The sequence below is a fragment of the Epinephelus lanceolatus genome, chromosome 19 (genome assembly GCF_041903045.1).
Source record: "Epinephelus lanceolatus isolate andai-2023 chromosome 19, ASM4190304v1, whole genome shotgun sequence".
Taxonomy (NCBI): domain Eukaryota; kingdom Metazoa; phylum Chordata; class Actinopteri; order Perciformes; family Serranidae; genus Epinephelus; species Epinephelus lanceolatus.
Window position 1 is genome coordinate 1587050 of NC_135752.1, and position 25589 is coordinate 1612638.

The window sequence follows — 25589 nt, forward strand, 5'->3', positions numbered from 1 at the left end:
CTTCACCTGACTGTTTTCTTGCCTTTGCACAGCAGGCTAATCACGGCATCAGTGTCAGACATTCGGAAAATCACTTTTCTTCCCTGTAACATCCAAAGTCCCCACTGGTATTTCAACATGCCAAATGGAAGTCATCGAGCACCATAACAAACTGAGCTTCAGACCCAACATGTGTTTAATTTTAATACATTTTTTATTTGGCTCTAACATTCAAGCTTAATCCACCATTTTCTGCTTGCACCATGTAGTAACTGTTATTGTGCTCCAAACAGGTACTGGCACTTTTCCTGTCTTGAAAGCAAAGAATAATCAAGAAAAGGAGATGGAAATGATGATTGCCCTTCACTTGTCATCAGCCACTTCTTTAAGACGCTGAGAGAGAGTCTAAAACAAAGTGAAAAGGATCCTCTAAAATTCAGGCAAGACAGTGAAACAAAGAAAAGAACATCCAAATCTGTAAGCATTATAGAGCAGAGGAAATGGCTTTCTTGGACAACCCAGCCATTATTCTGGCACACATCAGACAGTCTCATGTGACCAGTGATGATACAGGAATGTGTGAGATGGTACTAATAGACCAGGATGTGGATCTGGAGAAGTGTCAACTGGCTCTGGTGCCTGGCAGCAGCTGTGGGTCAACAGGGTCAGGCTCCCTGAGCGAGGGGAGTAACAACCTGACAGACAATCACGCCTGTGACCTTTCCCAGTCCATGGACATCACCTCCAGCTGGGACTTTGGCATCCGTCGGCGCTCCAACACAGGTAGGCTCATCTCCAGGCTCTGGCTGGTTAGTAGGGTAGGCTTTCTGTCAGGCACACCTCCTTCCTGTTATTATGGCAGGAGCAACCAGAAAGCCTATCCTGCTGTTGTTTGGAGTGGGGTTTTGTTTAATCTCGGCTAGTGGTTTAGTGAGGCTCATGTCAAATTGTGTGCTATTGAAGGTTGTTGCGGCACAAGTGGAAAGCATGGGGTTAGATTGCAGTTCACAGGGTGAATCTTTTTAATTGTTATGAGGTAAGTAGCACAGATCACATTAACAATATTTAATTTCCCTTTTGGATGCTAGTAGCATACTGGGCTGATCAAGCAGTCAAAGACAGATTCTTTTTTATTATGCCATCAAGTAGACAATCATTTTCAATGGGTTTTAATAACATAGTTAAGGATGCCAGAGCTACTGTCACCCCTGCATCACCTGCTGCTCCAACTTTTTCAAAATAGGAGTGCGACCACTTTCTCTCCTTTGTTGGTAAGATAAATGACAATGACCAAACATCACCCCTTGTCCTTCCAGACTAACAATCCTAGAAATCTCTTCTCCAATTTCACCACAAGAGCTCACCAATCTTGTTAGTAATATGTAAGCATTCTCTAGTCCACTTGATTTGTAGTCACTCCTTTGTGAGAAAAAAAAAAAGAGAAAAAGAGAAGCACTCCAAAGCATATTCAGAGATACCCACCCACTGCATGAGCCTCTCAACCAAGATATGGTGATTGACCTAACAGAACAAATACAGAACATTCCCCTGCATCATCAGGCATTAAGAGTTTGTTTGAGACTCTGATGAGAGGAGGTGTCTCTGTTGAGTGCTGCTAATAAAAAAACATACTGAAACTGCTCATGTAAGACAGGCATGAGCTGCTTTTCTTAAGACCTTAGCTGTAGTAACTTGGAGGGGTTTAGATTTGATTTATTGAGGTGTTTGAACAAAGAGTCAAAGAGATATTGACTCTTTGTTCAAACACCTCAATAAATCAAATCTAAAGAGTCAAAGAGGTATTGACTCTTTGTTCAAACACCTCAATAAATCAAATCTAAACCCCTCCAAGTTACTACAGCTAAGGTCTTAAGAAAAGCAGCTCACGCCTGTCTTACATGAGCAGTTTCAGTATGTTTTTTTATTAGCAGCACTCAACAGAGACACCTCCTCTCATCAGAGTCTCAAACAAACTCTTAATGCCTGATGATGCAGGGGAATGTTCTGTATTTGTTCTGTTAGGTCAATCACCATATCTTGGTTGAGAGGCTCATGCAGTGGGTGGGTATCTCTGAATATGCTTTGGAGTGCTTCTCTTTTTATTTTTTAGGCAGAACTTCCTCAGTTACTGTTCATAAATATGCCTTATCAACTGAATCTCTGTCTTATGGTGTTCGCCTAGGTTCTTTCCTGGGTTCCAAGCTGTTTGTATTGTTTCCTCTCGGGCAGATAATACATCATTTTAAGGGTATCCAGGGTTTCCCCTAGGAAAGTTAAAAGGCTCGGTAGTATCTTTTGATGGGGGCTGGCGTGGGCTGGCAGCCAAGTGTCTTTTTTTGGGGGGTGTAGCATAACATAACCGTATCTCCTTTTTTTTTTCATTTTACATTTTGAAAAATGTAAACATTCAACAGTGGCTGATTGGTTATAATTGTTATTGTGACAGTCAAAACACTAAATTATAGCATATAGTCAATCAGAAAAAAATATATAACACAAATGTCAACAGTGCTCCATCATAAGATAATGACCTGTTCACCCCTGAATTGCAGCTTGCAGCTGGGGGAGCTGCCGGGTAGTGTTGCACGGTATACTGGTGCCAACGGTAGACCGTGGTACTTAAAAGGATAGTGCACCCAATTTTTGGGTGCACTATCCTTTTAAGTACCGCGGTCATTATCTTAAGTACCGTGGTCATTATCTTAAGTACCGTGGTCATTATCTTATGATGAAGCACTGTTGACATTTAAATAAAAAAATGTCCTATCTAAAACCGATTAGGCACAGTGCTCGGTCAGTATAGACATAAATCCATAAATAAATAAACCCCTGTCCATTTTTTAAGGACAGGCAAATGTGTTTTATAAAAAATAAATAATAAATTAAAATCAAGTAAACATTTTTTCCTGTAAACCAAGGGCAGGCACATTAGCAGCAGTAAAACAGTAAACAAACCAAATATTAAGTGCATTTTGTGAAGTACATTCAGTGGTCAACTGCACAGTCTGTTGCAAAAGAACTTTACAATTCTCAACAGTCTGAAATCTAACGGTTTTAACGACTGACGTTTGTAGATACACAGCTGAAAATAAAGCATTCAGAGTTGTCCAAATTCAAGTTGTAAACATGGACTGTGTGATACAACCTGGACACAAACCTGTCATGGTGGACAGACCAGTCAGGCACAGTCAGGCATAACGTTAAAGCTCTCTTTTAAAGCGAAAATACACTTACAAAATGTACAATGTACATCAAAAACAAAACGTATTGGCTTGAATGTTACTTGAATCTTACCGAGGCGAGTCAGACTCCGTTTCGTTCAACTGTCCGACGTGCTTTCTCTTTAAATGTTCGTGCATCACCGAGGTGCTGCCGTGATACGCAAGGTCTGCTTTGCAAACCTTGCAAGTAATCTTTTTATTCGCCGTATCCAGGCTAAAATGCTCCCAAACTTTAGAAGTTTTGGTACGCGTAGCTGCTGTGTGGGACGCCGCCATTTATGTATAGAGACGCTATTGCGTACAATCTCTGACTCTCGGCAGAGATTGTAATGAAGTGAGATGCCTCACTCCGTTGGAAAAACACGTCTGGCGACAATTGTCGACAATGGAATTCATTGTTGACTATTTCTATTATCCATTTTTGTCAACAACATCGACGAATCGTTGCAGCCCTACTGTGGGATAAGTTCAGAGTCCAATTGCAAGAGGGTGAGTGTCCATGTGCCGGCCAATAACGGCTCGCGCTGGCCAATAATAGCGCACGCTGGCCACCTGGCACTCAATATGCTGCTGCAGTGGTTTGTTTACCAGTGACATTTCAGGTATTAGCTGAGCTATTGAGTATCTTTAAGCAGTGAAAGCTATTATTCATTTATTTTTACTTGTAGGCTCGTTTTGTTTATATATGCTACAGTGATTTGTTTTCCACAGAGCTCTACGGTGCGAGCATTTTACACGCATTTGCGACTAAAAATAGTTTTGTGCGCGCAAAAGAAATCATTCAGGAGCACGCTGTGCAAGTACAGATTTCAACCAGCAGCAGAAACGAAAGGCGAATCCTGCTGGTTGTGGGTTGAACGGGGGGTCACAGACAGGAATACAGTGGAGCACTATGGCCATCGCAAGATAACGCGGTTTACTGGCGACCGAGAAGCCTGGCTCCAGGTGAATAAGTTGGTGTCATGTCTGCCCAGTAGTACCTGAACAGCCGAGCCGTGGCGGCACACAGGTATGTGACGAGCCGTTCACATTTCTCTCTTTGTAGCAGGTAATGATCCACAAACCTCACCGCACTTAAGGGACTGTTCTTAACTTATCAGAGGGGGAGGGTGGCTGGTTGATTTTTGGTTGATTTTATTTTATTTATTTATTTTATTTTGATCCCCCCTATGTTAATCACTTATTGATACTGTTTTTGAAGTATGAATAAGTCAATAAGTAATTTATTCCACTGAAATATCATTGATGTATTATAGAAAAGTGATTCATCTTTTTATAAATGACAAAAGGCACATCTGCCTAATTTTTGCAGTGGTATCATGATACTACTCAGAACCGTGATACTTTCACTGGTATCGTACTGTGGGTCCCAATTTTGGTACCGTGACAACACTACTGCCGGGCTTGCAATACACTGGTGGCAGCTAGTGCAGCTAACTCAGGTGAGGCAGCTAACGCAGCTAGCCCAGCATATTATAACAACAAATAGCGTGCAAATCAACTCAGCTGCCCTCATTTTACCATCCTTGGTGTTCCCATGAAATCCGACAACAGGAGTGGGGACGCGCCGAGGCTCCACAGCGGGCTAGCAGCTCCAGTGAGGCTAACAACAACAGCGTCCTGCCGCCGTCTACCTGGAGCAGGGATGCGCCGAAGCTCCGCAGTGGGCTAGCAGCTCCACAGAGACTAACAACAACAGCGCCCCGCCCGCCGTCCACCTGGAGCGGGGATGCGCCGAAGCTCCAAACTGGGCTAGCAGTTCCAGGGAGGCTAACAACAACAGCACCCCGCGAGCTAGCAGCTCCAGGGAGGCTAACAACAGCGTGAAGTGAAGCTATGGCTTTGACCGCTTCCGTCTCTCCGCCATTACGTCTTCTTTGTTGTTGAACGGGCTGCTGACAGACGAGCATAGATTCGGCGTAATGAAAAGCATCGATAAGGGAACTGTTAAGCATAAAGGCTAATGATGTCAATTGGAACCGGTTCTTAACAGGAACCGGTTCTCGATTCCCATCCCTAATCATAACTATGATATGACTCTGTCATGAACTTGTCATAAACATTATACATGTTATAAACGTTTATGACTGCTGTCATTAAGTGTCATTCGGTTTTTGTAATGTCATGATAATTATTATGTCAACTTGTCATAAACACAAAAAGAGGTGCATTTCTTGTTAATGTCAAGTTGTTAGGACAAAGAGATCTTCTGGTAATGCCATCCTGGTTAATGTCAAGTTGTCATTATAACGACATCCCAAACAAATTTAATGTCAAGTTGTCATGACAAAGACAACTTCTGGTAATGTCACTTTGATTAATGTCAAGTTGTCATAATCAAGACAACCCAAACAGTGTCAACTTGTCATTACAAAAACTGAATGACACTTAATGACAGCAGTCATGAACGTTTATGACATGTACATAATGTTTATGACAAGTTCATGACTGTGTCATGTCATAGTTATGACAATGTCATAGGGCTGGGCAGTATGACAAAATTTTCATATCACATTTTTTTAAAAATCATATGGGTTTCACGGTATTTGACAGTATTTTGCTTGGGTTTGGCCCACTTGACATGCTGCTGTGTTGTGCAATGGCCTATTCAAGTGCTTGAATTTGTTATTTACGTGACAACGCCTAAACGCAACACAGGCTCCATTAGTGCCGTGCTCGGTTATAATTGTCTCGGACTCGGGTTGGCCCTGTGTGTGTGTGTGTGCGTGCGCGCGCGCATTAGGGCTGTCAACGAATATTCTAAATTCGAATTTAAATTCGAATTTGAAAAAAAAATGGACCTTCGAATGTGAAAATTGATATTCGATTGTGGAGAGAAAAAAAAGCACCACTGCAGCTGTCCTCTTTGCAAGTGGGCATCGGCCTGAGCCGCTGCACTGAACGCACTGCATAAACGCCAGGGCCACACCGCCCGTGGAAGTGCTGCTGGTCGACAAGAGGTTCTGCTCCCAGCTGTTGCCTCCGTCACCCCCCGGCTTGACACATTCGCTCGCGGCTCGCGCAGAAAATAGACCAGATGCTGAAACGGAGCTGCGCGGCGTGGCGCAGTCGGTGTGGATGACACAATCGGTTAACATGGGCGGTGTGGCCATGGGTCAGAGAGGGGGGGCAAGTGAGAGGTCCGCGGTTGTTTATATGACTTAATATGAATACACTATGGGCCAGGTATGAGCAGTATAGACTAGTAAATATATAAATACTAAAAGTCAAATACGTATTAAGTAATGTAGTAAGAATGTGCAAGTATGTTACACTACAAATAAAAGTAATGTGAATGTAAGGCTGCTTCACGTGCAGACAGAATATAGTGCCAGCAGCTGCACAGCTGTAAATATATTTAACAACAAACATCTGCCAGCAACAGAGAGCTGTGTGTGAAGGGGGTTAATAAGCCTACTGGTGACTAGTTCAATAGACAGGTCACTAATAATAGGCTTGGGACTGTTTACGTGAACACATCAGTTTATTAGAAACAACAACATACATTACGACATAACAGCAACAGAGCTCTCTGGGACCTCCGACGGTATGCACGACTCTGGCGAGCTCGACGAGAGGAGATTTGCTGCATCTCCAAAGTACAACAAAACAAAATATTCAAATGTGGTGCTACGGACGGCGGCGGAAGTGAGCAAGAGGGTCGGAGTTCAGGGAGTGATGTGATGGCGGATGTAGTGTGTCCCAATAGTATGCATACTGCATACTACACTACATACTTTTTAAGGGCAGCTGCAGTACATACTAAAAGTATATAGTAGAAGTATGCGATTTGGAACGCAGGGCATGCCTCACTTTCTTCCTGGGGCGCATCCGTCTGACGTCACACACCAGACCCGGCGCACTGACATCTCATACCTCCTACATCAACTACACACATACACAGCTCCACACACACACACACACACACACACACAAGCCACACACATAAGGCTCAGCCTGTGACATAAGGCTATTTAGTTTGTTTAATAAAAGGACAAGGTATAGACCTGTTCTATAGGAAAGGTAACCTTAATTGACTTCTGTTGTGATCCAGTATAATGGTAGGGGAAACACTGCCGTATGATAAGAAAGGGGCCCAGTGGAAAGCAATCACAGATGCAGTCGCCATGTATATTGCAAGAGATATGGTGCCCATATATAGGCTACTGTGGAAAAGCTGAGGTTTATTCACATGCTGAAAGCTTTGGACCCCAGGTATGTGCTACCAGGCTGCAAATATTTTTTTTTTTTAACTAGGAGGGGGAAAAAATCGATTTAAATCGTAAATCGGATTTTTTGTCAAAAAATCGGAGATTTTTTTTTAGGCCATATCACCCAGCCCTACAAGACGGATTCCAGCTGACAGGGGTGGAAGAGCTCTGACTGATTTCCGTTAGTGCTGCACGATTAATCTAATCACAATCGTGATGTCAGGCTGTGCGATTACATAACTGCATAAAAGGATGCGATTTGCGATTTAATGTAAATAGATGTTAACGTGTGTGTGCCTGTGAACGTGACTATCTCTTCTGTAGTGTGTGGAGTTTGTTGACATTACGCCCACAAGCTATCCTGGTGTGTGCAGCACGTATGGTCAGGTGACCAGCCGGCGTGCAGCAGTGACCAACACAGACGCTGAAGAAGAGCATGAGCACGACCCTGAACAGGCTGAGTTAGTGGCGAAAAAAAAAACGCAACGTCTATTACATGGCGATACTTTGGATTCAGATACGGCGATGTTGAACAGAAAGACGTGCTGTGTAAAAGTATAAAAGTTAAAGTCGCCACGTTCCGCAGCAACACGACCAATCTATATCAACACTTGAGACAGCACAGAGAAAAGTAGGAAGAATGCATGCCAGAGAAAGCCAAGGTGTGTAATGTTAAAGACAAAGGGACAACTGAAAGCCTCCAAAGCCTCATAAATCAACATCCAAGCACAGTTACGCAAACATTTGTAAGTGTCACGGGGAAATCACGGACTCCATAACAAACTATAATAACAAATGAAAAATTGAGCAATTTTGCTCAACTTCGGCCCACTTGACATGTTGCTGGGTTGTGCTATGGTGTGCTGGAATTTGTCATTTACGTGACAATGCCTGAATGCAACACAGGCTCGCTCCGCTGTGTTTACAGTGCTGTGCTGCGCTGCTGTGCGAGCAGCGTGTATGACTGTTGCTGGTTATTTACACACTGTCCATAACAATAACTATGTCAGGTCAGTGCCCCCCCTGATATAATATAGGGGAAACACTGAATCAAGCAAGAAGACTCATGATACCATTTTTTTAAAATTATATTGTAATCGCAATCGCAAATCGCAATATTATCCACTCAAATTGCAATCGCACAGTTTTATCAAATCGTGCAGCAATAGTTTCCGTCATAAGTGAATTATTTGTTCTGTCATAGGCTGTTTATTTTTACAGCAAACACAAAAAGGATTTTACACATATTCTTTACCTCAAATTGCACACATTCGAAGTGGTGCAGCATTTATGTCAGGAGCATATAGATTGTCCAGCGCCTGTACACTGACTAGCAGGATGCTTGGCAGAGATCATCTTTATGATTTAGCTGATGTTTGATCCCTCCATGCTTGCCTTGGTGCTTCCTCTGATGTTGAGATGGACACAGAGATGGTCTTGCTTACCCACCCAGTCTGAATTGTTTATTTCATATGTAATATTTCATCGTCATTCTATGTTAATCACAAAAAGTATAGCTGATATTCATAAATATGTGATATTGTAAATGTCGTCTCGAGAGGGCCTCACTGAGCAACATTTGTGTCCATTTTGACAGACAAGTGCACTATTACAGGTTAATTTAAAAACAAATGTAACGGATAGAAACACTCTTCTCCTGTTTCTTTCTCTGTTGTGTGATCTACCAATGTAGCTGAGCCCCTAGCTTAATCAAGAGTTCGCTTTAAAATACCTTTATCAGGGTCAACGGGCGGACGATATGGCTAAAAATGTTATCACAATAAAGATTTTCATATCAGTCAATGTGAGTAATTAAAACAATAAATGTCAAATAATTATTTTTTTAAGTTTCAAGTCAGATTTTTGTTCCTGAAACCAGACAGCTAACTGTGGTTTAAACTACTATTTTATTTATTTATAACATGACAACATTTGCCCATCAGCAGAACATTTCAGAAATCTTAGGTAGATTCGAAACAATTATAATCAAAATAATGTAAATAACTAAAAAAATAAATTCATAATGTAAACAGAATTAATAGACAAAACTAATCTCTAAGTAGGTAATTTCTGCTGTTTCTCACTGAAGATAATAACACAAGACGGACTTTGATGACATTGTCGTCTGACGGTGGAAATCATGTTCAGGAACAAGGTTTATTCTAGTGCTGCACGATTTGATAAAAATGTGCGATTGCGATTTGAGTGGATAATATCGCGATTTGCGATTGCGATTACAATATAATAAAAAAAATTCTTCCATGTTCATCAGTGTTTCCCCTACACTATATCGGGGGGGCACTGACCTGACCTGACCTGACCTGACATAGTTATTGTTATGGACAGTGTGTAAATGACCATCAACAGACTGAGCACAGTCAAACATGCTGCTCGCACAGCAGCACAGCACGGCACTGTACACACAGCGGAGCGAGCCTGTGTTGCATTCAGGCATTGTCACTTAAATGACAAATTCCAGCACGCCATAGCACAACCCAGCAGCATGTCAAGTGGGCCGAAACTGAGCAAAATTGCTCAATTTTTCATTTGTTATTATAGTTTATGTTTTCACATCAGCGGTGTGTCAAGGGACTATATTCAACTTATCTTGCATTGTAACATGCATTATGACAACTTAATAAGGTTTATGTTTGTTTATAAATGAAGTGGAGGAGCCTACTAGTGTTTTGTTTAGTCTGTCTCAGAGGCTGCAGAGTCCCTCTGCAGCCTCCGACTCCGCTCAGCTGTCTGCTGCTGCTGCGAAAGATCAAATTACATTGGGGGCGGGGAAAAGTGCGAGGGAGTCAGCAGTCATTCAGTTTGTTGCCCTAACCAAAGATACTGGATTACTACTGTACTATACAGTATATACTATACTGTACTATTAAAGGGATAGTTCAACATTTTGGCAAATTCGCCTATTGCCGTAATCCCTATAGTCATTTGAGTAGGTACATTACCTTTAATTGTCAGTGTGTGCTGTTCTGAGATCAGTGGGGCAGAGCTGCCCGCTGAAATGGAGGTGAACAGTACAGCTCCCTCTCTCCCTCACAACTAATCAAATACACCATCAAATGACTCCAAAACACTCTAGTGGACAACTTGTAGCTTATTGAATAATAATGTAATATTGCGAGACAGAGTTGTTTTGAAGCCAAATGCAGAGCTGGAACTACATTCCAGACATACAGTACTTGCTGGGCAGAGTGATTTCAAACAGCGTATGTTTAGTACAGTGCAGTTTGTTGAGAAGAAGCCAGAATATACAGAGGAAGAGTTACAGGTTTTGGAAGAAGAGAGAGCAAGAAGAGAGGCTGAGGCTGCTGAGCAACCAGGGGCTGAGGGGAGACCCAGAGCCGGTGGTGTAAATGTGGGGCTTACTGGCCACTTTATTAGGTACACCTGTGCAATATAAACATAGAGTACGCCTCAAAATAATCACTGGAACACGGGGAGAACATGCTAACTCCACACTCATAAATCACCACAACTCCTGAAGGAACAACAACATAAAATGTTCCCTAGCAGTCTGTTTATTCCCAACAATGAGAAGTAATGCCAGTCACTTCACTATGCTCTGGGCAAGCACTTATCCATAACATGACCACAACAACATTTGCATTTTAGCCCTATTTACCATGCTTGGGTTGTAGGCTAATGTTACTCAACATGGAGGTAACGTTACAGCAGAAAGATTGCTGAGCAAAATACACAACGATCACTTAGCACGCCTGCTCGTTTTGTGATGCCAGCAGATGGTATCACAGTATCTTTCAAGAAAAGCGTTTGAGAGGCGTTAGTAGCGTAGTGGATAGTGCCGGCGCCCCATGTATAGAGGTGATGCCTCGCTGCAGCGGTCGGGAGTTCAACTCCGGCTTGCAACCCTTTGCTGCATGTCGTCCCCCCACTCTCTCTCTCTCTCTCCTCCATTTCACACACTATCCTGTCCATTAAAGGCAAAACGCCCCAAAAAAATTATCTTTAAAAAAAAACGAAAAGCGTTTGAACCATTCCTGAGCTTCTGTGCTCCATCCTTTCACTGTTGTCTGGTAAAAAATGGTTGGAGCAAACAAACATTTTCCGGACCATTTCCACAGATGTGTTGGGGTCGATGTCCAGCACAAATAGCCATTGTTTCATCCTGTCCGTATTTTGGGTTGGTACTACGTGAAACTTTACTCTGCTCCATGTCTTCAGCTTGTTACCGCAACCTTTTACAATACATGTGTAAAACATGATTTACAACAACACTCTGTAAACTTTTCTTAAACTTTCTGGTGCGTCCAGCTGACGATACTGCAACTTAATTACTTAATTACTACTTAATTATACATTATTATTTCATAGCGTGGGGAATGCGCAAGCCAAGTGTTGTCCACTAGAGTGTTTTGAAGTCATTTGATGGTGTATTTGATTAGTTGTGAGGGAGAGAAGGGGCTGTACCATTCATCTCCATTTCAGCGGGCAGCTCTGCCCCACTGATCTCAGAACAGCACACACTGACAATTAAAGGAAATGTACCTACTCATATGACTATAGGGATTATGGCAATAGGCGAATTTGCCAAAATGTTGAACTATCCCTTTAATACTATTACTGGTTTATCCACCGTCTTTTCCCTAACGTCTTGGTGTCCTTCTGCTTCTTCTTCTTGTGTAACCTTGTGTGTATTGGCGGTTAATACAGCATTACCGCCACCTAGTGGTTTGGAAGCGTATTACACCTATAATGGGCTTTTATTGGGAAAAATGGCTCACATGCGACCCCCAGTGGTAAAATTTGTTATATAATTCGATATATTGGTTCGGTTAGATATTTGGCTTTAAATCAAACCGGTTGGAAAATTTTCAAACCGACACAAGCCTAATGTCTGCTCATTTTAACTAAATACCCAGTTAGTCAGTTACATTAACTTGCTAACTTGAGCATGATTTTGAGTCATAAGCCGATTACCCAAAGAGCTACTACAGCTAACACTGTGGCGACTTCAGTCGTGGTTAGTGCTGCGCTGTTATCCATGGTCAAAACAGTCATACTAAAAATAACAGGGATGCACCGAATATTCGGTAACCGAATATATTCGGCCGAATATTGCAAAAAAAAACACACATTCGGTATTTGGTGGAATAAGTTAAAAGCAAGGCCGAATAATAGCGGCGTGTTTTGATAACGCAATCAAACGGCGTGCCGTGACGGGAGGAATAAAATGTCGGTAGTGTGGCGATCCGTCCGTCACGGCACTCGCATTTGTGACTAAAAATAGTTTTGAGCGAGCAAAATAGGCTTAAATCACGCTGTGCGAGCAGCCTACAGATTTCAACCAGCAGAAGAAACGAAACGCGAATCCCACCGATTGTGGGTTGAACGGGGGTCACAGACAGACAGTCATGTATTCCTGTCAATTACGGCGGCCATCGGCTTACCGGCGACGGATAAGTCGGTTCCAATAATATTCTCTTCTTGGTGTCATGACTGCCCAGAAGTACCTGAACAGCCGAGCCAGCCGAACACAGGTATGTGACGTGTCAGAGGAGAAACGAGCCGTTCACATTTCTCTCTTTCTGGCAGTAACGGCCCACAAACCTCACCACACTTTAGGGACTGTTCTTTACTTATGAAGGGACTTGTCAGGGGAGGAGGGTGGCTGGTTGATTTTTATTTTATTTATTTATTTTATTTTATTTTGATCCCCCCTATGTTAATCACTGATTGATGCTGTTTTTGAAGTATGAACAAGTCAATAAGTAATTTATTCCATTGAAATATCATTGATGTATTATAGAAAAGTGATTTATCTTTTTATAAATGACAAAAGGCACATCTGCCTCATTTTCGCTGTGGTATCATGATACTACTCAGAACCATGGTATTTTCCATGGTATCGCACAGTGGGTCCCAATTTTGGTACCGTGACACTAATCTGGAGGGGGTTCATCTGCAAAAACTAATGAAAAACTAAACAATGATATTCGGTATTCGGTACTCGGTATTCGGCCAAGCGTTTAATAATATTCGGCTTCGGCTTCGGCCACAAATTTTCATTTCGGTGCATCCCTAAAAAATAACTTTCTGAGCATGTTGAATGTTGTTGTACCATTATGACATTACTGTACACGTTACTGGTCAGTCATCGTCCTCTTCTTCTACTACTTCTCCTCCTTCTTCTGGTGATGGCGGTAGGCATTAGGGCTGTCACTTCAAGGTTGAACAAATTTAAAATGACCCATAATTCATTTGAATAAATATATATTTTTTGAAACTATTTTTATGCCTCTGCGCTGATGACAGCCATGGCCATAATGTTTTCGGGTTGTCCGTCCATGGCATTTCTTCCCAGTCAGGTATCTGATAATGTATAGCTGAAAGCAAAACCCACACCCCAACAAATACAGGACATTGTCTAAAATTTTAGCATGTTACCTTACTATTCTCCTCCTCAGTATGGTCATCCTCACCATTATCATTACCATCTTCGTCATCATCAAGAACAACAATTAATTGTTAAATATCTTCTCTTCATCCTTCTCCTCCTGAGCTGCACGGCTCTGCTCTTGTGTCTGAGTGAGTGCCTCTGAAGCATGAGATTGCCCACACTCCTGTCACTTTGCACAGACAGTCCACAAACTTTGAGAGACTTTCTGATCATGTCTGTGTCCAGTTTGTCTCGAGCTGCAACAACCCCTGTCACAAGCAGGCAGCGGGTGGGTGATTTTAAGTTCGCCACAGCAGTGTACTCCTCATGTCTCCAGCCATCCCCAGCATTTCCCCTGACAGTCTTGCTAACATAGTCAACATACGAAACAAGTTTCTCAGTGAGTTGATTTGGGTCTTTCTGGGCCATGGCTTTGAGATGTTGAAATGAGAGGTCTTTGTGCTGTAGAAAACTTTGGAGCCTGTCTCCATTACTCACTGAAGGGTAGATCACCATTGCTTTATTCTTTATCATCTTTTTTTGATACTCGGTTATGTTTGTCCCACATTGAGTAAGTCCACTCCTAAAACCTTGTCTGTAGTCCCAAGGGAACTGCTGTCCTTCCACCTCCAGCTGGCTGTGCTCTAGGGATGCACCGATCCGATATCTGGATCGAATATCGGACCCGATATCATCTAAATAGATGGATCAGGTATCGAAAAATGCAACCTATACCTGAGGCAACCCTTTAAATATATTGCGACACGAGCTACATCATACGTCATGGAGCAAAGGAGAGAATCTGGTGTGTGGAAGTATTTCACACTATTTCAACTGCTGTTGCACAATTGTTTATTTTTGATAAAAATAAATAGTTCATCATGCATCTTGCATTAATGTGTTTCATCTTGTTTCATTTTATCTTAGGAAAGAACTGTGTGGCCATCAATGCCATATCTGTCGATACCCGATACCGATCCGATATCATTGTTGATTTAACAAGCTACAAACCTTAACAAGACGAACTCACTAAAGGCATCGGGTGTGACTACACCTTTCTTTCCTGAGACAAAATATAACAAGATTAAACAAATTAATGCAATGAAATTTATTTGTTACAAAAGTAAACAATTGTGCAACAGCAGTGTTGGGAACATAAATTGACATAAAATGTATATAAATAAATAAATAAACATTGAACAGACAGCAGGTATGACTCCAAAAATGTGATTTATTCAACAAATTGGCTACAGAGAACTACAAGATGGCCGAATCAAAGCTGGCTTCAGATTGAGGGAGGTGTTTGTCTGACTGTGTGGTCAGGACAAAGAAAAAGGAAAAGAAGCGGGAACTTTGAGATGCCTCTTTAGGTGTAGCTCTGTTGAAAGCCTATTTGTTAATGAGTCTATGTCAATGTGATTTGTATTGCAAACGGTCTGAATTGGTGCAGAGATTGTTTAGTTGTGTGCAAGAATCTGTTTGTGAACAGCATTAGCAAACTAAACACTTAGCTTTGGCAAAGCCAACTAATCAATGACCTAACTGCAAACTATCACAACAATAACTCAATGATAGCTTTAAATCACATACAAGTTAAACAGTCTAGCTTAGCCTGTAAAGCTGTGATAAACTATGCCCAGTTGTTACGTTACCGATCCTTGAATGGATGGAAAAAAGGTCTAACTCTTTGCAGAGGTAGACGCTGGGTGCTAACTCACTTGGTTCTCCTTGTTGCTAGAAAGCTAGTTTCTGGTTCAGGTTAGAAAGTCTGTGATCAATTGCCCCACCTTTTATGGTTCAGGGCAAGGAGCAAGGGTCTGAGCATCTGGGCTGGTCCAGGCCCAGACGGAAAGAGGAGTGGGTGGCTTGGCAGCTCCCGAGTAAGAGAGAGAGATTGTCGGAAGGGAGCAGTCACATGTCCATGCCTTCACATGTCCAGTTTAGATTTTAACAAATGACAAATCATCTGTGGTCCTGTGAATCCCAACAGCAGCAATAACTTATGCATCAGCATTTAGATTCAAGTAAATTCGGATACAATCTTCTTAGAAAGAAATACAAATGTAGCAGCTGAAACTGATGGGCAAACATAGAAACAGTAATCATACACACAGTAACCAAGACGAAATCTTCCTTCCTGTGTGTGCCAGTTGGTTTAGTGATTTATATCTGAGGTTTATCTATTAAAGATAGATTCTGTTTGATTTTTGCAGTTTGATTTTTTTCTATAAAAAGAGAATATAACAGTTATAACAAAATAGGACAAGTTGCGTCAGACGATGGTGTTATTTCTTTTCTCTTACATCCTTTCCTGCATTCTGAGCTAAAAACCCATCTATCCCACTGTCCATCTTTGTGTTTCTTCTTTAACCCAGCAGAGGGCAGCACAGTCCTCTGATGTGCAGCTCCTCTTCTGCATGATTCAGTAGGCTGTTTCAGTCTATTGCACTGCCAGAGGGGGGTTTACACATGCACACAAGACTAATTGTGCAATACTCCATTGGGAAACCAAATACCTCCATATAGCAGACCCTTTCATTCGCTCCATGTTGCTTGTGTTCCATGTTGCTTGTGTTTGCCACTCTCTAATCAACTCTGGCAGCATGCGGCACGTGACTGTTGCGGCTTGCGGCACACATGCTGTATGATGTAGTCCGTGTCGCAAAGATTTAAAGGGGAAGGATTGGTCTTACGGATCAGCTGCTTTTACAGATACCCAATCCAGCTATAATGTTGATATCTCAGCCGATAATCTGATCCTAATATCGGATCAGTGCATCCCTAGACCACACAATAGCATGTGTTGGACTAGCCGCCTGCAGCCACATGCCAAACTGTGTGGGGAATACATAAATTTGAAATGTGAAACTACGTTATTCTGTGTTTTTAACAGTTTCAATTGCCGGCTCCGTTTGTGTTGGAGAAGGAGAGACCTCTGTGGTTAATGTGTGTTGAGGCTACTCATGTGTTAAAAAAAAAAGGTAAAATAGCAGAGTAGGCTTCTGAGGAGGAGGTCTATGACTCACTAAATAATAAGCACTTGCGGAGATCTTTCCTGGTTCAAAAAAGGTTCTGAATTTATTTACATAAACAAAAATATTCTCTGTGGTTGACTTCACACAATGACCAAAACAAAAAACTTAATTTAGTGGTAGATAAACTGTCTCACTTCTCACTCCTTCAACACAAAAGGCAGACAAAAGGGAAACCCAGCTGTCTTCTTTCCCTAATCATAGGAGGAGGATGGCCTGACTAGGAGGAGGGCTGTGAGCAGCTGAGAACAATCATAATAAATCATAATTTATCTGCAATATATGATCTACAACTTTCAAATAATTAATCAATATTATCATCAGCATTATTTTGATTTACCATTTTCAAAAAAAAAATCAATCAATTTTATTTATAAAACCCAATATCACAAATCACAATTTGCCTCACAGGGCTTTACAGCATAAGACATCCCTCTGTCCTTAGGACCCTCACAGCGGATAAGGAAAAACTCCCCAAAAAAAACCCTTTAACGGGGAAAATAAACGGTAGAAACCTCAGGAAGAGCAACTGAGGAGGGATCCCTCCTCCAGGACGGACAGACGTGCAATAGATGTCGTACAGAACAGATCAACATAATAAATTAACAGTAAACCATATGACACAATGAGACAGAGAGAGAGAGAGAGAGAGAGAGAGAGAGAGAGAGAGAGAGAGAGAGAGAGATGCAGGACAGACAGTAATGACAGTAGCTTACAACAACATTAATGAAAGTAATATTATTATAATTAATAATATATTAATATCTGATAGTATACATGTGTGACAATAACAGTAGAAGTATGACTAATGATAACAGCAGCAGCAGGAGGCATCTGGCAGGACCACGGCAGCAGCACAACCACACACATCACACTGTCCAGGCACCGCTGTGATATGAGTTAACCTGAGAGACAATGGAGCACAAAGGCTCCGGAGAAGAAGCCGAGTTAGTGACATCCAGAATGGCCGAGTTAGCAAGATGCAGTAATAGGGCACGAGAGAGAGAGAGAGAAGGAGAGAAGGTGCCCGGTGTATTATAGGGGGGTCCTCCGTCAGACTAGGCCTAAGTCAGCCTAACTAGGGGCTGGTACAGGACAAGCCTGAGCCAGCCCTAACTATAAGCTTTATCAAAGAGGAAAGTCTTAAGTCTAGTCTTAAATGTGGAGACGGTGTCTGCCTCCCGGACCGTAACAGGAAGATGATTCCACAGGAGAGGAGCCTGATAGCTGAAGGCTCTGGCTCCTGATCTACTTTTGGAGACTTTAGGGACCACGAGTAACCCTGCGTTCTCAGAGCGCAGTGTTCTGGTGGGATAATATGGCACTATGAGCTCTCTAAGATATGACGGAGCTTGACCATTTAGAGCTTTATAAGTTAACAGTAGGATTTTAAATTCAATTCTGGATTTTACAGGGAGCCAGTGCAGAGAAGCTAAAACAGGAGAAATATGATCACGTTTCTTAGTTCCTGTTAGTACACGTGCTGCTGCATTCTGAATTAGCTGGAGAGTTTTTAAGGACTTACTAGAGCTACCTGATAATAGAGAGTTACAGTAATCCAGCCTTGAGATAACAAAAGCGTGGACCAATTTTTCTGCATCTTTTCGGGTCAGGATAGGCCTAATTTTCGCAATGTTACGCAGATGAAAAAATGCAGTCCTTGAGGTTTGTTTTAAATGAGAATTAAAAGACAAATCTTGATCAAATGTTACTCCGAGGTTTCTTACGGTAGTGCTAGAGGCCAGAGCAATGCCATCTAGAGAAACTATGTCATCAGATAAAGAGTCTCTGAGTTGTTTGGGGCCAAGAACAATAACTTCAGTTTTGTCTGAATTTAACATCAGGAAATTGGTGCTCATCCAGGTTTTTATGTCTTTAAGGCAGTTATGGAGTTTAGTTAATTGATTACTTTCTTCTGGCTTCACAGATAAATACAACTGAGTATCATCCGCATAACAATGGAAATTTACAGAGTGATTTCTAATGATGTTACCTAAAGGAAGCATATATAGAGTAAATAGGATTGGTCACAGAGCACAGAACCTTGCGGAACTCCAAAACAAACTTTAGTACATAAGGATGATTCATTATGAACGTGAACAAACTGAAAACGATCAGATAAATAAGATTTAAACCAGCTTAGTGCAGAACCTTTTAGGCCAATTAAATGTTCCAGTCTCTGTAGCAGAATTTGATGGTCAATTGTGTCAAATGCTGCACTAAGATCTAATAAAACAAGTACAAAGACAAGTCCTTTGTCTGAAGCAATCAGAAGGTCATTTGTAATTTTAACTAGTGCTGTCTCAGTGCTATGATGCACTCTAAATCCTGACTGAAATTCCTCAAATAAATTATTATCATGGAGAAAATCACACAGCTGATCTGCGACTACTTTCTCAAGGATCTTTGACAGAAAGGGAAGATTAGATATTGGTCTATAGTTGGCTAACACCTCTGGATCCAGGGTGGGCTTTTTTAGTAGAGGTTTAATTACAGCTACCTTAAAAGACTGTGGTACATAGCCTGTTAATAAGGATATATTGATCATATCTAATATATGAGTGTTAACTAAAGGTAAGACCTCCTTAAGTAGCCTAGTTGGGATGGGGTCTAAGAGACACGTTGATGATTTAGATGAAGAAATCACTGCGGTCAGTTCTTGAAGAGAAATCTGGGAGAAGCAATCTAAATATATATTAGGTCTTACAGCTGTGCTTGAGGTTAGATAGGTACTATCTGAGGACAGGAGGTCATGAATTTTGCCTCTAATAGTTAGAATTTTTGTCATTAAAAAAGCTTATAAAATCATTACTGCTAAGGGCTAAAGGAATACATGAATAGGCTCCAACAATGTAGCTCCTGATCAGAATCTCCTGAACATTACAAATCCAGCACAGGAGTAATCTCTTTCACTGGCTGCACGCAATGCTGGGATAACGAAAACATTCTGCTCAATCACTGCCAGGTTAGGAAACATTTTAGCGTGCTCCTTTGACCACTATAAAACCTCAAAAGGATCCTCCTGGGGTGTCTTGACCTCGATGTAGGCTGCCACCTCATTTTGGTCAATTGCTGGAGTCCTCCACGTCGGTGATGAATGTGACAACGACCCTGTTGACACAAGGTTCAACTTGTGACAACTTGTGATTTAGATGTCAAAATATTACACAAACACGGCACATCTTTTTCATTTGTTTTATTCTGTGAAATAAAAATGTGTTTTTGTTCTCACCTGCTGCCCGCCCATGTGTAGTTAATTTCAGCCTGTGCCTGTACCCGTGAAATTATGTATAAATACATATTTTTACCTATTGTACAGCTTTTTGCGGGGTACCTTTTGGGTACCTGTAGATGAGTACACCAGAATAACAAGGTGTTGATTTGTCAAAATTATTATGATTTTATTGTTCAATCTCTTAAATGAAAGTGTTGAATGGCTAAAATATAAAGACAAAGAATAATAAAAACTTTATAAATGCATCTTTGATTTTACTTGTTTTTTGTTTTGTTTTTTCCTGGCCTGTATTTGGGGCTGGCCTTGATTTGTTTGTGCTGACCATGCCCCTGGTTTTTAGTACAGACAGCTTTTATTTACTATCATTTATAGTACTGTTTATTAAATTCCTTCAAAGTTATCCCTACATATCTGTCTGGACAAACATGGATGGAAATCACTGTTGGTAGAAGTTGGCCTGGAAGGCTTTCTGCCAGAAAGCGATTTCTTGGTTAAGGTTAGGAAAACATTTGATCGTTGTTTGGGTTACAATGAATAGATTTCGGTAAGAATTAGCTTTCTGGCAGCAAGCTGTTGAGGCAAACTTTTCCAATGTGCACATAAACTCAACTTGAGTGGTTGGCGGAGACATACACCCACAAGACGTTAGTTCTGGTAATAATGAATATTAATGGATTTAATCAATCAGTTGTTGCAGTTCTGCTGTTGACAGGACAGCTTCAGCTGCAAACGTCAGTTATTATTGATCTTGATATGAATTTTTAATCCACCATGTGTTTATAATTCTAAAACTTTTCCAGGACCTAGTAAGCATCATTGAAAATAAATCTGCTGCATTCATATCTTGAAGCACAGTGTGTGTACCTGCTGCTTTTATTTGATCTGCCCTCTGCATTTTATTTGCTTCATCCTCCAACCTTTGATTTGGCTGCAACAGTTTTTGTAATATGGTTTTGGTGGTAGAGAGAGTCCAAAGGAAGACAGCATGTCTCTTTTTGGCTCTCTTGAGTTTTGTACTGAGTTTGGTGGATTGCTTCTGGTCATGGTTCAGGGTTGTGGGTAGAAAACTGAAATCCTCTGAGATGTTCAGATTTGAGATTGAGTGCTGACATGTGGTGGCTGTCTCATCAGGACTCCAACAAGACAGCCGCGAGAAACCTGGGGCTGCTGGTAAGATGAGAGGGATGTAGAAAAAACGTTTTTTTTTTGTTTTGTTTTTTTTTTTACAAAATATACAAATTATATTTCATAAAACATGATGATTTTTGGTGTGAGTACTATTTTGTGTTTGACTGTCAAAATATCACATGGCAGAGAGTGAGTGTGTCTTACTGAAAACAAATGTCCTTTTTTTCTCATACGGCTTCCAGGCCCATTTAAAGATAGACATTTGAATCAAAGTATGCTGTACTAGTTTTTCAGTGGCATGGTGTACATAATGTTGAATTTTTCTGTTTTAATAGGTTTTGAGCAACTTTGTCTTGTTTTCCTGCTACTGAGATGTAAAAGTTGTTCTTTCTTTCCAGCTCAAAGACTTGAAAGGTTAAGGAAGGAACGGCAGAACCAAATCAAATGTAAAAACATTCAATGGAAAGAGAGGACATCCTCCCAATCAGGTAAGGGTTTTTTTTTTTTTAAATACATGCATCAAACTGATTAAGATAGCAAAGCTGCACTCATTTCTTTTTTTGAAGCAATACCATATATTTTGCTTTAAACTTTTTGCTGTTTCTGTGTGTACTAGTGAACTTTTTGAATGACTTTATTCTGAATAAAAACACTGCTGAGAAATCTAAATGTTAAAATCATTTTTTATGACATACTCTAAAATATCATACGAAACATCTGGAAACCATAATTAGACCAATCGATCAGTACCTAAGGCCAATAGTTTCCAACCTGGGGTTAGGACCTCCCCAAAACAGGCAAAACAAATCTGAGGTGTTGGGAGACAGTGAACAAGGTTATTTTACATGTCCCCTGGGAAAAGAAAGCAGAAAAAGCAGCTGGCTGCAGCAAATTATATTTAGGTTTCATAGACTTTCCCCTAATCTTTACGAGGAGACCAATATCTTTAAACAGTGGCCACAAGGCCACCAGGCCCCTAATTTAGTAGGCAAAGTACATTTTTGATGGCCCAAATGTAGTCTAATGTAAAACCAATAGCCTACAGAAAAGGCACTGTAACCCAACACAGTCTTCCTTAACCGTGGCACTTCCATAAATGAAAAGTCATTAACAGAATGAAAATATCTTTGTAAGCATATGGCATATTCTCTCACAGTCTCTTAGTTCGCAGTGAATTATTTACTTTGATATTGTCATATATAGTTGTAAGTGCCTTAAAAAGCACCATTAAATGTTTAGGAAAGAAATGATTATATTTATTTTCCTAGCTCTTTAAAAAAACATACTAAAAGATACATGACTGATTTTGAAATAATCCAGATTTTATTTTAGAGTGAACAGCTGTTTCTTATTAGTTTGTATTTAGTTCATGTACAACCGCTTTTTGTTATCAAAGTACAAATACCTTAGTAGTGTACTTTAGTACAGAATGGAGTAAATTTATCTGGTTACTTACTATCATCTCTGACAGAAGTTTGGTGAATGTAAACACTGTTGTTAAATGTCTAACTCCAAACCCAAAGTGCTTATAACTTTACTTCCAAACTGTTCTGAGCGCTTCAGTAACGCTACGTTTATTTACTGTAAACTTGTTGTGTTGTCACAATAAACTGCTTTCACTCTGAACATAAACTTATAGGGCTTTTCCATCAGCACTTTTGGCTGTGGAGTTAAACCATGCCGCACCGATTTGCATTTCCTTTGTCAGTTTAAAAACGCTAAGCCTTGCCGAGCCGTGCCCAAGATGGTACATCAAGCGCGTAGTGGTGATGTCTCGGCGACCGCAGCTAGCAGCTGCCAACAGCTGCCAATCTCTGTGGTTTGGAGTTTAGTTTCTCTCCTGTGTCCTGTTTTTACTTTAGATATCTGCTTTATGTTACTGTTTAATTTTTGCTTTCAGCCGTATGGGAGTCATGTTAAGTTACTGCTAATGACAGCCTACCATTTCCTTATTTTTTACCTTCACAATAAAAGCTTTAACATGACAAATAAGGGGGACTTTTATTGTGAAAAATGTATTATCCTTTTTCCGCACCTGTGCTGGCTTGGCTTGGTTTGGTCTGAATTAGCATGTCAGCCCAGTGTGGCAGGAATTTGCGTCTCAATTACGTCAGGCCTACCTGCTGGAAAGGTGTGTCTGTAACTGATGACTATTGGTCTTGAGTGATGACGTTCGAAAACAGTGGGCTAATCCACAGCTTAAGTCCCTTGTTGCTTAGCTGCGTGTGTTATACATGAAGAACCCTTACGTGTTGGAGGTGAGCTGTTTGCAGAAGTGCAGTAAGAGCCTGTTATCTGCAGTTCTTCATCTAACATCTCACTGTGGCTGTCTGATTTTACTCTTCCTCCGTGCAGTGTTAGAAGACTTGTCTTTATTGAAGTAAAGCCTCTAACAAAGTTCCACTAATTCGATAATAAAGACATTTCATTTTCTATGGATTTTTTACAATAAGGTCTCCTGTTATTTTGTTATGTGAATACTTTTATTGTGAAGCAGGAAAATACAGACATGTTGAGCTTTCATCAGCAGTAACTTAACCCGACTCCAATACAGCTGACAGTGAACATGACCAGTTGAAATAAAGCAGATATCTAAAGTAGGCTTAAACAGGATGCTGGAGAGAAACTTAGCTCCTAAGAACAGAGATTCAGCTAGAAGCTGCAAAAGTACTGAGAGCTGAACACACAGAGACCTTTAAAAATGCCTTCCTCTCTGGCCTCCTGCACAGACAGACAGACACAAGTTAAGTCTCGCAAGGGGGAGAAGAGGGGGTGTCAGGGGTTGGCTGCAGTCAGTGAGACTTCATCGCTTCCTGCTTGGAGGCAAGCTTTTGGCCCTAACAGCTCTCCTCCAACAGGAAACGTCTTTCAACTGTTGTGCTTTGTGATGGAAAAAAACACTCACAGCAAAAATAAAGGGGGACTTTTAGCTGTGGATCAGCCTGCTGCTTTTAAGTCATCACTTAAGACAAGTCATCCGCAGTAAAGACACGCCTTCAAGCAGGTAGCCCCGTTGTAATGGAAATGCAAATCCCTGCCTTGCTGAGCTGACGTGCCGAGTCAAACCAAGGTCCCATTTATACGACAATAATTTCAACTGAAAATGGTAAACTTTAGTTGCGTTTTGGCTGATTGTTTACATGACAGCAGCATTTTGGGTGCCTGAAAATGCAACATTTTGAAAACGGGTTCCAGAGTGCAATTTTTTGTAAACAGCACCATCTCTGTTGTCATGTAAATTTGCAAAATGCAGTTCCTCTGAAAACGGAGACTTTTCGCACATGCGCCTTACGGTTCCAGTCACTAAGCATGCGCGAGAAAGTCGACCATCACAACAACAATGCCGAGCTCTGTTTGTGCTGCTCACCCTGTTGAATTTATCAACACTTATACGCAAAGTGTATATCTACTGTAGCAACTCCACCTCGTCATCCGTCCAGGCAAAGTTATCTGTGCATGCTTTCGCCATTGTGTCTTTGTTTTGGTTTGTGATCACCGCGTTGTAGAGGAAGGCACTTCAGCGCCGGCGCGTGCTGTCATGCCGTGATGTTGCTTTGCAAATTTACACTGCCACCCATTGGCCTGGCGTGTATATTACAGCGTTTCCAGTAGATTTTGCGGCTCAGTGTGAACAGGGATCGTTTCAATAACGTCGTCATATAAACGCAAAAGTTTTTTAAAACGCAAAGGGCAGACCTTTTCGTTTTTAGAGAAGCTGTTGTCGTCTAAACAGGGCCCAAGTCAAAGCATATGTGTGGAACAACACTGTCAGTCTTGCTGTGTCTAGCTCCATTAGCTGTTAACTCAATCAGCTGAGAACTCTGCTGCCCACCGGCTTCTAACTAGCTCACCTCCCAGTCATAACAGCATCAAGACGTGCTTTGTTGTTTATTCATTTTGTCTTTTGCTAACCAATAGTTATACATACATACAATAATATCTTCGAAGTGGTAGGCATCCAGGGATCTCTGTTCATCCCAAACACATTTAATCCGGTCCCTGGGACAAAAGGACACAGTTAGGCTCAATCCCTGACTAGCAGGCAACAAGTACTGTACTAAAAGGCGCAAATGAATTAGGATGTTTGTGGAACTGAACCGTTTGCGAAGACTTTTTTAACCTTCATTTAGACAGGCAGTCTAATTTGGAAATGCAGTCTTATTGTCAACACCTGATAAAACTTAGTGGCCACAGGCCATCGGGCCACGGTTTATGTCGAACACCGTTTACTGTTTTGTTTTTTTCCTTGTGAACTACTGGACAATATTACCTTTTAAATATTCAAGTAAAACAAGGAAGAAAATCATCCTTTGGTTGGTGACAACTGGTAAATACATGCAGCCAGTGAAGATGTTGCTTAGGTGCTAACAT

At 41.2% G+C, this 25589-nt stretch overlaps 1 protein-coding gene across 4 annotated transcripts in view; it reads left to right on the forward strand.

The window, feature by feature from the left end:
- mapkap1 (MAPK associated protein 1) overlaps positions 1 to 25589 on the forward strand; it is a 101793-nt gene that overhangs the window by 4349 nt on the left and 71855 nt on the right. For all 4 annotated transcript variants that reach the window (XR_013488151.1, XM_078162205.1, XM_033646928.2 and 1 more), the window contains exons 2-3: positions 273 to 762; positions 21617 to 21706. Coding sequence is in view for 3 of the 4 variants with exons in the window: in XM_078162205.1 (XP_078018331.1) it covers positions 480 to 762; positions 21617 to 21706 (373 nt within the window). In the remaining variant the exon portion in view is untranslated. The remainder of the gene's footprint in view (positions 1 to 272; positions 763 to 21616; positions 21707 to 25589) is intronic.